The sequence below is a fragment of the Halictus rubicundus genome, chromosome 12 (genome assembly GCF_050948215.1).
Source record: "Halictus rubicundus isolate RS-2024b chromosome 12, iyHalRubi1_principal, whole genome shotgun sequence".
Classification (NCBI taxonomy): domain Eukaryota; kingdom Metazoa; phylum Arthropoda; class Insecta; order Hymenoptera; family Halictidae; genus Halictus; species Halictus rubicundus.
In genome coordinates this window covers 2481912-2494643 of record NC_135160.1, presented here as the reverse complement: position 1 = coordinate 2494643, position 12732 = coordinate 2481912, and the positions used below count along the sequence as shown (strand labels likewise).

Genomic DNA, 12732 nt, shown 5'->3' with positions numbered 1-12732 from the left:
TAATATCGCCGATCTAAATGCATTACATATGTACGTATATAGAGGGATACGCGTGTATATAAGAGAATGGTTTTAAGTGGTAGCGCGGTAGGTAAAACGTAGGACCAATCGCGAAGAAAGCGGACGCGTAAAGCGAAAAAGGTAGAGCCGATTGGTCGAAATTCGTATTCGCTACGAAGGGTGGTGGTGGAACGGCACGGTGATTGGCGAGAGGGGCGGGAGGAGCGGGAGGTGTAGCGAATGTGCGCTGGTCTGCTGGTCTGACCCGAACGCGGCTACATCCCCGTGCCAGACCAACGAGCACCAACGAGCAAGTAGTAACGCTAACGTTAGAATTTAGTCTTTTGTTTATCCTTTATGTTTGTTTCACCGGGAAAAAGCAGAGGCCAAGAAACGTGGTATCGCCGGGGTGGGTAGCTGGTGCTCGGGGATCGGCCAGATAGTACGGACCAGCACCAGTCGCACTGTCGCACGGCCGAAATTTTTCGGTGTGGATCCAAGTAGTCGAAAGCGTATTCAGGCAGCCTTCAACGTAAACAAAAATGGAGCTGGGGGAGGGAGAGGCGCAGATTTGTCGACTTTGCGGCCAGTACGAGAGCATATATATCGACGTGTTCAGCGAGGAAGGCACCAAGAGACTTTTAGGCCTGAAAATCCATTCGAAAATCAACATTCTGGTGAGTAAACGGCAGAGGTGTGTCATGGGGTCTTCGGGCCCAAGTTCCATCGCAGAGGAGGGGGTTAGAAAAATGGCCGGGGGAGAAGAGTAAGCGAAGAAAAGGTCTTCTCTTTCCTTTGTTGCTTTGTATTTTTTTCCCCCGAGCAATTTTCAGGTTGCCTCGCTATTATTTTCATTCACCATCAATTGTTTCTCTATTTCTCCATATATCCATTTTGAATAAGCGACACAAAAATCTTCAATTTTTCGTTACGTTTTAATTAGACTGCAGAATTGCAGATATCTCTACGCGTACGTATATACATATATACAGAGATACGTATTTTGCTATGTTGACTCGAACGAATTTCAAAGTATTTATTTATTTTACGATCCGACACCGGTTTTACACATGTAACAGTTTCACCAATATTTAACTCGATTCCTGTTGTCGAAAGATTAACAATACCTCGATATAGAAATAAGTATTAATGTTTATAGGAGAGAGTTGAACGACGCGTTATAAATTGCATGCCGCACAATAATTATGCATTTTACCAAAATAAGATTCATATATTAGAAACGGTTTACTATTCTGCTGTGTCGTGTCGTTGATATTTTAGTAAGGTATGCCTTGTAATATGTTTTTTGTGCGACATTTCGTTGTAGGGTTAGAAGATAAGCTCGATATTATGCGCAGCTAGAATGGGTACCAGATCACAGTCGACAATTTTGTCAGTGGTATATTTACAGAGCGGTAGGGTCTATAAGACGTTTTTAAAAGCGATCGAAACGAATATAGTACGGAATTGGATTGTCCGTTAAAAAATTAAAATCCTACATATATTTAGTATTTAGGTATTTTGTTTGAATCACAGATAGATGAGAGGGATCCTCTGCCCAAGGCGATCTGTGTTCAGTGTCTGGGCAAGCTCGAATTCGTTTGCGACTTCCAAGAGGAGTGTCTTCGCACCCAACAAGTGTTACGCGATCGATACAATCTACCACCCTTAACAGAGATTGTAAGTTCGTATTCCATTTTAATGCACAACTCTACCGCTCGTTCGTGATGCCACCGGAGCATGCGGCTCGTTTTCTTTTGCATTATTTTCAATCAAATTTAAACGAAGCGGAGAAGACAAAGCAATATCTGGTATTTTGGCTGGCAAAAGTTTTCTGTTTTCAATAATGTTGCGATTCCTGTTAAAATAACGTGGCTTTTCACATATTTTCAAGTACATGCCGAAATACCAGACTAGACTTTTCTTACCGTATAAATTAGTAAACTTCTGGTACCCATTTCTATCTACATTTCAATTTATCCCTAGGCAGAAGTAAAGACTGAAGAAACAGCACCAAGCACATCGACAAACAATAACAACAACGACATCGACAAAAATCTTAATCCTCCAGCCAAGGAAAGTATAGCACAGCGCGTTTCGAAAACGACACCGAAGACTCAGAGAAATTTACGAAGTCAACATCAAGCGAACAGTCACACTAATGGTAGCAGTAGCAGCAGCAGTAACAGTAATAGTAACAGTAATGGTAACAATAATGGTAACAGTATCGGTACCGAAGTTGCTAAAGGTCAAACCACTGCTGAGAGCATAACGGAGGATAATATAGACAGTATCGAAGTTGTTCAGAGTGCCGAAACAACGCCTACGAGATGGCTCAGAAGCAGGCAAAACACAGAAATTATTTTGACGAATGAAATAACAACCGATAGACCGATCGCGAATAGGCTTAGAAGTCATTGTAATACCGCAGAGATAAGCGTGAGTAGTCCTCGCAGTAATGTCAGCGAGACCAGTGGTAAACAACAAGATCCGAACACCATACAAATCCCAACGTCAGCTTTGAACAAACTTCTGACCATCGTGTCGAACTCGCCGAACATAGAAGTGTCCGCAAAGGAATCGAAAAACCAAAGCAACGACACGGAAGATATCAGTTTCACGGTCGAATTGTGTAAGAAAGAGAGCGACGACGTTGCCACGGTACGAGCCAGAGTATTTCCAGACCAAGGTTCGTGTTTGGTAGACGAGTCTATCGTTGGTCTTCTACAGAATCAAAGTTGCGTGGAGGTAAACAGTATAATAAATACTATCATCAGCAGCAGTCTAAAGAATGGTAATTCGGCAAAGTCAAAGGATTCGGCCGAATTCGAGCAAAAATGGCAGGCTTCTCAGAACCCGGAAGAACTGTTCAAGATCGACGGAGAGGAGATTCGCGTGGACGACAATATGGAACACATCGTAACGGATAATCAAAATGGTTACTCGTGCAAGCTGTGCTGTAAATTCTACGAGCGCAAAGACAAATGTATGGTCCACGTGAAGACGCATCTGGGGATTAAACAGTACACGTGTATTCTATGCAACGCGAAATTCGTATGCAAGTCCGACGTGATGAAACATATACGGTGCTCGCATACCAATCCCAGACCGATACAGTGTCCAAAATGTCCAAAGAGGTTCAAATCGAAGTTTTACCTAATGGAGCACGACAACGTGCACAAAGGCGTGAGGCCGTACTCTTGCACGGATTGCGGTCAGAGTTACCATCACAAAGTATCGTTGCAGATACACATGAAATCGCATTTACCCCCGCAGAACTTGGCTTGCGAGTATTGCGGTAAAGTGTTTCCGTATCGTACGAGGCTGTTGAGTCATATCGCCAGCGTTCACTTGAAAAATCGTCGGAACTTCAGGTGCCGGTTTTGCTACAATCTCTATTCGAGTCTTTCGGTTTTAAACGAACACATTAAAACGCGTCACGCGACTACCTACACTTGCGAGGTGTGCAGCAAAACGTTTAAAGTCGCGTCGAAATACAAGGCTCACGTGTTGCAGCACACCAACCCTAAGCCTTTCGTGTGCAACGTCTGTAACAATAGATACGCGTCGAAAGCATTCCTGAACGAGCATCTACTGAAACACGAGGGGCTGAGGAAACATATTTGCCAAAAGTGTGGCGCGAGATTCGCCCAAGCTAGTCACTTGGCCGCGCATCGGCACGTGCACGGCGAAAAGAAGCACGCTTGTCCGGAATGCGGGCGAAAATTTAACAGACGCGACAACATGAAGGTACATAGAAAAAGACATTTCGAAGATAAAAAGACTGGTATCGTTAAACAGCAAACTGCTGGCACGGACGTGATTTCCGCCGTGTCTAACGAAAAATAACGGCTCACAACAGTTGTTCCGCTCTTGTTGTGGTTGTTGTTGTTGTTAACAATCTTTACATTTCAACACAAAGCAACATCCGATAAGGAACAAAACGTTCCTTATCGTACGTCGATCGACAGAAGTCGATTTCACTGTATTCGAAATTCAACTTTCTTTTTTTCAAACTTTATTTACTGTTACACGATCTACGGAAATTGTTGCGCGATCCTGTACACGCCACTCGTCGTCTCTCGCCGCATGACAATGTACTCGCAAAACGAACTGATTCGAAGATATCGCCGTCACGGTGGAAATTGAACATGGAATTCTTCTTTGACTTGATATCGTCGCGAGGGCTCGTTTTAAACCGTTTTCATTTTTACCTTTATCTTCGTCTTTATCGAAACAAGTTGCAACGCGTATTGTCATGCCAGTCGATTACATTACAACTGTAATCGATCGAGTCACTTTCAGTCTTGTCGCTCGTATCGTATCGTATCATATATCACATATCATATCATACTTTTTTGGTGCATTAGTCTTATTTTGTACATAACGTAGTAAGCGTGCATTTAAGGAAGTACCGAGATCTTTTCAAGTATTCTTTCCATTTACATAAACGTGAACATGCTACCGATTCGGTTTTACCAAGATTACAATAAAAACGAGCTACCGGACAGAAATTCTTCCTGCCGATTAATTTGTTCAATTAGAATATTTTGCAAGCGGCGATTCATGTACATTGGCGGAAAGAGACGTTTTGCAAAAGCGCCAATTCAAATTCCCGATAACAAGGAAGCCAAACAATCGAATTCGATGCGATATTAAAGCTTGAAAATTGTTTGTATGTTCACCGCACAGTTAACTTCCTAAGATAGCTCGATTCACAAAAAATTTCCCGAGTACAGCATGGATAGGGCTTCCAAAGTCGAGTACCCTGACCGAAAGGGGTATAACAAAATATTTTCTATCTATTTTTACACAGCTGTTTTTAGATGAACTGGGACATTTTTACACGATACACGGGGCAACGTGTATTTTACTCTATTTTCGATTATATTTTACATATAAGACATATTTTATATGTACATAGTGTTTGTCGAGTTTGAGAAGGACCCTGCAGCGGAAAACGCTACGATCTTATCGCGCGTACCAACATGATCGCTTGACCGAGGTGTTCTTTTCAAACTAGTCGATCTATACGCGCGCAAGGATCCGGTAAAAATGCTCGTAGAAACCTAAACCTATAAACGCTTAAAGACCTATACAACACTTGTCCGAGCGAAGTGTACTTGTTACGGACGACGTGGTCTTTCGCGGAAAACGCGGGAAAAGTCCATCGACAACTGCCTTTTCTGGATCCTACGTGAAAAGTAACCAAGTTTTCAATGCGAAAATAGCGTCCATCGTCGATCGTGCTGCGAGAAGCTTGTATGCGATCTACAGAGAAAAACGTAGAAACTATACGCAAGTGCCTTGAGGGACTCGATATACATATACACATACATATGTGTATGTGTGTATATAGGGTGTTTCGTAAATGGTTCCGGAAACTTTATTCCTAACGTTTAGAGAAGACAAAAAAGTTATATTAACATAGGTCCGGGAATATTTAGTTTCTAAGTTATGGAACTTTTTGTACCACAATTCTCGTCACATCGTCTTAGAGGAAATGTTCAATGTGTCCACCTCCTGTCTCAATACAAGTCTCAGCTCGCCGTCTCATTTATAAAGTGTAAATTATAAACAAGAATGATACACCCCGATAACGTAAACATAGACCGGCGATTACTTCAAAAACATTGCCGATGCCTTCAAACGGGCCTTTAAGACGATGTGACGAGAATTGTGGCATAAAAACTTTAATAACCCAGAAACTAATATTTTCCGGACATATGTTGACATAATTTTTTCTTCTCCAAGCATTAGGAATCCCACCATTTACGAAACACCCTGTGTATATATATATTTTGTTCCAGCGTTGTATAAGCGTTAAAACGACGATATAATCGATCTTCCTTAAAAAGGACGTCAATTTCAATTGATTACGTTTGATAGTTGACCTTATCTTGGCCTTGAAAAGAACAGTCGTGTTCGAGCCTTAGTATAAGCGTTAGGTGTATCGCATGAACCAGGACACCGGCCTGTTATTTATCAATGACGTGTTTTGATATTAACTATTTAAAAGTGTCGAAAAAGGAAGAAAAGAGTCACCGGTGTATCTCGTTCGTGCAGCATTTATCTTGAGCCGTCATCGGCCTGTACGCTACCGTTCGTAGTTGTAAGTTCATTTCTACTTCCGAATCGTTCTCCTCTTCTTTCCTTCTTTTTAATTTTTCGATTAACCTCTTAAGCACTGTACGCCACCGTTAGCGGCTTCCGTGGAAAGCATCAGTTTGAACGGTAACGCCACTATAGCGGCTTTTGTGCCATCCGTGGCCAGGCGCGCCGTCCCTGGGAGATAGATTTGCGGACGAGCGCGCCGTGCTTAAGAGGTTAAACACTGAAAACTATTCGTATCTATGTATATTCGATGGTATGGACGAGCAAGGAATAATGTTCGGAATGCGATGAACTTACAATTACGGTCGGTACTGTGGACACAAACATATCTCTTTCTACGAATCAAAGTGCGCGCGTCTCGTTGTTGCACACTTCAAGATTCGAGCGCAAAGAACTTTTCTACGTTCATGGGTCGTTACTTTCCCTCGGAACGATTACCGATATACATATAGTAGAGTAGATCATCAGAAATAGAAAGTTGTTCACGCGAGAACTATCAACTGGTATCGCGCGAAAGATATTAACATCTTAATATAACTATTATTTTTATTATTATTACTACTATTATTATTACTATTATTATTAATAATAATAATATTATTATTATTATATACACTTTCCTCAAATAGCGATGTAAGCAATAACTCCTATTTTGTACGAGGCGTTTGTTAATCTGACGAAACTATTTTTCCATCTAGGAGACAATGTACTTGTCGATGGCATTACATTCTCTCATAAGTATAGCTGTTAATATGTGGTTAAGATAGTGCCCAGTAAAAAATAATAAGCGTATATGATAATTTTTCGACAATAAAGAAGAATTTGTTCAACGATTCCACGACTCTTCTTAATAAAGTTTCAATATTTTTCAAAAATTGGGTGAAAATTCTTTCGATTTGATTCTTTGGATCTGTTTGTTCTTCGAACGGTTCTCCTATATAGGAATCCGTTGAACGGGTCGTCCGTCAACAATCATTTGTCCCGTGGACCAGACCGAGTTATTGTCAGACCAGCCTGGACATCGAAATTTCTTTTTCTTTGTTTCAGATCAAAGAGAACGACGGATTGCCACACGTTGTTTGCTTGCGGTGCATAGGCGCGTTGGAGTTCTTGTGCGACTTTTACAGTTGTTGTCAGCACACACAAACGAAACTCTCATTGTCGGAGGATGCTGTAAGCACTGTAGCGATACGTTTATCTGACTCGAATCTGCATTCGGTTGCATTACAATTACAGTATTGTAGTACGTCGCAACGTTAGCGCGTTACAGTTTCAGAACGATCCTAAAGTATAATAGTATCTCCTAATTAGTCGACCTAAATACAGTGAATTCTCGATATATGTCAACAACACGGGACTTGCCAGCGTCTTGCATCATCCAGGAGACATACAGTGACTCCCACTAGTATTCGTACGCTTTTAAAAATCGCATAACTTTGTCAATATTGGACTATACTACTTGAATTTTGTTGAGAAGTTAGAATAATTGGATCGCTACATAACGTGGGAAAAATGTTCGATTAAAATTGCAATTGGTCGAAATTACAGAGAAAGTACTAAGAGTTGTATTTTGCAACTTTCTTATGTGGGCTTATATTAAAAATTTAAAAAGTACGTTTTGCACATCTGTATCAATTATACATATTCTGAATATTTCATCTAAATCGGTCAACATTGCACTGAGCTACAAACATTTAACTATGAAAACTTAAGGGCGAAAGTAAATTTTCAATGTAAGTCCACATGAAAAAGTTGCAAAATATAACTTTTAGTATTTTCTCTGCAATTTTAATCAAACATTTTTCTCGCGTTATGTAGTAATCCAATTGTTCTAACTTCTGAACAAAATTCAAGTAGTATAGTCAAATATTGACAAAGTTAAGTTATGCGATTTTTAAAAACGTACGAATATATATTTTTTTATTTATTACGCTTTAGGCCAGAACTGGCCTATCAGCGGACATACGTAGAATGAACAAAGTACTGATAATAAATAACAATATGCCTCCTAGACATATTCAGGTACTAACATTACCATCATATCACAATATAGGTGGGAAGCTTATCGACTAAAATAATTCCTATTACATCAATTAACGTACGAATATTAGTGGGAGTCACTGTACTCAAGCCGTGTTATGTTTACACTCTTCGGCGTCCGACGTCTTTCGACCTTCGTGACTCCTTACGTTGTTTAACCTGCGGTAGTGGGGATAATTCCGCGACGTTTATCATCCAGACCTTGGCGGCATATATAGAGAAATCACTGTACGTTGAAACGGCGAACCAAAGCATTTTCAAACTTTCAAACATTCAATTTTGTTCATGGATTGTTGTAGAATTGTTCATTAGAAATGCGAATTGTTGTTTAATCAGTTGTTCTGAATGTACGACGATTAGTTGATAATTCAAGGATCTTTTTCTTTCCTCGAGTCTTTCCCGTGAAGTTGGAAAAGTATGGCGGATCATTGTTACAGCGTTCAGACCTTTCTTTTCTGTTTAACAGAGTGAATACTCGTCGGAGAATTCCCCCAGAAGAATATCGCAGCACGAAAATGACGCCGAATCTAACAAGGAGAATGTCCTGCCATCCTCAAACGAAACCAAACGAAGAAGCAAAGTTTCATCGCCCGGCAAGAAGGACCGGTCTACGAACGATGCTCGGCCCAACGCGCAAACGATTCTGCAAGGAAATACACTGGACGATAGAAAACAATCGGCGACGAACAATGCGATTGTTCAGGAGCAAAAGTCGAAGGGCGAACAAATAAGTAACGACAACGCTTTAGCATGCGGAAGTCCGATGTCGATAAAGGATATCTCGAAGAAAGGGATCGTTCGCGCCAATGGGTCGGAATTCTTGAACAGCTGTGTATTTTCAATGAAGAAAGGCGAAGCAAACGATAAAATAGCTTTAGCACAACCAAAAGGCCGCGTAAGAGGCCGAAAAACTCAGTTACAGAAACTGAGAGAAGCTGGTTTATCCTTAAATATAAAAAGAGAATCTCAGAAAGGTTCGGATGAGACGGAACGCGACGGGAATAATTCACGCAAGAGACGGTGTCTGGGTACAATTTGCACGAACGGTACATCGAATGTAACCAAGAACGCTGTGACCTTGACCAAGCCGCAAATCGAACTACCATTGGAGAATAAAATAGCAACGATATCGTCGAATAAACGCTACATTAAAAATGATGATGCGAATAACGGTTTCATCGGTGGCATAGCGGAGGTGAATTTGAAGGACAAATCTTTAAACGTGGAAACAAAAGAGGACAGCTTCACGAAAAGCAAAGCAATATCTGTAATCGTGAAGCAAGAGAAAGTAGAAGTAGAAGCAATTTCTCAGGAATCTGGAAAGCCGAACCAACTTGTTTGGATTCCAAACGAGATACTGACAGAGGGACGAACAATTGGTACTACAATCGACCAGGATCAAGACATCGATCTGGATTTGTCGTTACGGTTGAATCCCGAACGGGAGGATGATAGGAAAAATTCGGAAGTCGCCGTCACCACTCATACCGATTCAAACGATTCCAACGATTCGAACGATTCAAACGATTCGAACGATTCAAACGATTCGAACGGTTCAAACTACTCAAACGATTCAAACGATTCCAACGATTCCGAGCAGCCGAAAACGAATCTACTGTCCGTAAAACAAACTCGTGCGACCGTTATAAGATCGTCGCGAGAAAGTTCTGTATCGGTAGTCGTTAAATCGGACGTAATCAACAATGTCGACGGTATCGAGGTTACCGACGGTATTGACAGTACCAAAAATGATTCTAAATGCGATTTACAGTTTTCCCGAGGTCTTCAGGACCGGAGCTCGAGTACGTCCGAGGAAAGTAAGAACAAAGATCGATCGTTTGCTAAGATTTCCGAATTGATAAGTGAAGAACAAAAAGAGGAAATCGAGTCTTACTATAGAATTGATATGTCTATCGTTAACTCGGAAGAAGTACAAAAAAATTTGACGGTAGTTGATAAGAAGAACATTCGTTGCAACATCTGCGGAAGTCTTTATCTTCGGATGGACAAGTGTCAGGTAACATTATCGTAGTACATGTATCTGTCGAAAGAGAAGCATAACACTATGGCAACGTTGGCAATACGCCCTATAATTTGAAACTCGTTACAGGTACATATTTGGGGCCATTTGCAGATGAAACCGTTTCAATGCAAAGCATGCAACTTTGCTACGGTAACAGTTAGCAACGTTCGTTGCCATATCAGGAAAAGTCATTTAAAGATCAAACCGTTTGCGTGTGATCTTTGCGGAAAGAGATACGTCACTGCCGGATTGTTGGAGCAACATATGAATAGCCACACAGGAGCCCGTCCATTTAAGTGTAAGATTTGCGATTTTGCAAGCTCGACTCGACAAATGCTAAGTTATCACAGCAGTACTCACAAACCGATCAAGGTAACAGAAACATTTGTCAAACAGAAACGATCACGCTGTATCGCATTGTATACCTATTTAGCCTTTCGTATCAATTTTATAGGACATCAATTGTAAAATTTGCGGCGCAGAATTCTACTCGAGAAGCAAATTACGCACGCACATGATCGTTCACAAGGGAGATAAAGTCGTCGTGTGTAAACTATGTTCCGCTCATTTATCAAACGCGGAAGCATTGGAAACACACCACAAAAACCTTCACATGCAGGACTATGTCTGCAACGTTTGCGGCAAACACATGAAATCGAAAAAAGCTTTGCACAATCATCAAAACGTAAGCTATAGTTTTCTGTTTTGTTACTAACTTTCACTTATCGAAACTGAAATGCAATGCGCTAAAGCGAAATACGTAGCATCAGTTCAGATCGTTTCGCAGTGGGACGTTTCACATGAAATGACCTATGAAATATTCTAGGTACATTCTACGGGAAAGTACAAGTGTACTTTATGTACAAATGTGTACAAGAGCAGTCAAATACTAAAGGAACATCTCTTGAAGCACGAAGGAATTAGAAAATACAAGTGCAATGTTTGCGGCAAGACGTTCGGGCAACAGTCTCACTTGGCTGCTCATATGGCGGTGCACAGCGGGGTTAGGTGAGTCGAACGAATAATATAATATAATATTTTCTTCGCGTAATATCTCCTTCGATAATGGACAACAGTTGCTTAATCGTTCGTCTTGCTTTCGTTAGATTTCATTGTCCTGGATGCGACAAATCTTTCAACCGACACGACAACATGAAGATACACACGAAACGGTGTAAACCGTTTCTCGCAAATCCAGAACTAAAGAACCTTTTGATAAAAAAGGAAAGGAGTTCGTCGATTAGCAAAGTAATCAAGTCAACCGAAGATACAACCAGTAAGGATTCTTCGTCATTGAATTTCGAAAGTTTCTTCGAGAAACAGACTGCCGACAACGAAGAGATATCGATAAAGACTGTAGACGACAAAGAAGAGACTGCAATGAAATTAGGGTTGAATATCTCTTGCATCGAATCTCCGGATAATATGTGGACTTGCGATAACGTGAGGTATCAGGAGGTAGGGGAGCTAACGGGATCCGGCGAACTCGGTGCGATTCAAATCACCGAAACGAACGATACATTCATTTTGGAAAACGAGAACGTAAGAATACTTGAAATATTATAGACTTGGGATCGGGAAGTTTCCAATCGCTTCTCGATGGAAGCGTGGCTAGAATCGATAGTCTCTGCACGCGCGCAAATTCCATTACGGCAGTGCCGAACAGTACAAAGCAGTAATATTAAAGAGTACGCGATATCACAAAACTAGTAAAGTTCATTTCTAATCAACGATTCGATGTTAGCGACTTGTCGCACTGTTCATTACACACGCCATACGCCATTTAAGAGTACTTAAGTTTGAACGTGTCCAAAACGTTAAGTTAAACGATAATTGAGGTCTTACGCTATTTCTCATACTCGACGCATTCGAACAATCATTTATGTGCTTTCGTAGATTAGGATACTCATTAGTATTTAAGACTTCTTTTATAAGGTTATTTCGATGTTTTTCTAACGAGAATACCTTATATTTTTCGCATTTGTTCGATTAGCCTCGGGATTAGGCCATCGTAAGAAAATCGATTTGCACGAAAGTCGAACCGTTTAGTTTAAGGGTATTTTGCACGTCGCGCGCGTCGACTTTCGTTCGAAGAGCTATCTAAAGCTCGGCCTTATGGAAACTTCGAATTCACGACCAAAGAAAGCGCCATTTTATTCTTTAATTAATGCTACTAGTTTCGTCGAGGTTAGACGAGATGCTGTTACGCTTACTTCAGTTATAAGTAAAGGAATAAGACTGATATTTCTACAAAAATTCGCAACGAGAAGTTCCTACGTAAAACAGTTAGGCCTTGATACAATGGAACGATCTCCGGTTTGAAGAACTTAGAATAACGTCTGTACCGACATATTTACAGATTTTTTACACCGTTTGACTTTCTACTATAATATTGGAGAGCGACGACGAACAAATTCTTGCCGTTGAAACCAAACAAAATGTTTAAAATAAAACAAAAAATAAAATATTCTTTTTTTAAATATATTGCGTTCTGTAATCTACCATTATCTACTGATTATACTTTATTCTCTTTTTTATTTTTTTTATATCATACT

General features: G+C 40.6%; 1 protein-coding gene across 2 annotated transcripts; it reads left to right on the top strand.

The window, feature by feature from the left end:
- The first annotated feature begins 232 nt into the window (after positions 1 to 232).
- LOC143359759 (uncharacterized) lies at positions 233 to 12659 on the top strand. Of its 2 annotated transcripts, XM_076797957.1 has the most exons (7): positions 233 to 677; positions 7162 to 7287; positions 8621 to 10171; positions 10265 to 10549; positions 10632 to 10862; positions 11004 to 11185; positions 11284 to 12659. In XM_076797957.1, the coding sequence occupies exons 1-7, from the start codon at positions 543 to 545 to the stop codon at positions 11741 to 11743; spliced, it is 2970 nt and encodes a 989-aa protein (XP_076654072.1). In that variant the 5' UTR covers positions 233 to 542; the 3' UTR covers positions 11744 to 12659. The 2 variants fall into 2 exon arrangements, with proteins under 2 accessions (XP_076654072.1, XP_076654073.1); XM_076797958.1 differs by lacking the exons at positions 7162 to 7287; positions 8621 to 10171; positions 10265 to 10549; ... (1 more) ...; positions 11004 to 11185; positions 11284 to 12659 and adding exons at positions 1537 to 1680; positions 1987 to 6614.
- Positions 12660 to 12732: the final 73 nt, after the last annotated feature.

What these genes read in the sequence shown, in the direction of transcription:
- LOC143359759 (XM_076797957.1), top strand. Translation starts at nt 543, where the DNA reads ATGGAGCTGGGGGAGGGAGAGGCGCAGATTTGTCGACTTTGCGGCCAG. An exon ending in GTACTCACAAACCGATCAAG is followed by an intron (nt 10,550 to 10,631) that starts GTAACAGAAACA and finishes TCAATTTTATAG; the next exon opens with GACATCAATTGTAAAATTTG. An exon ending in GCGGTGCACAGCGGGGTTAG is followed by an intron (nt 11,186 to 11,283) that starts GTGAGTCGAACG and finishes TGCTTTCGTTAG; the next exon opens with ATTTCATTGTCCTGGATGCG.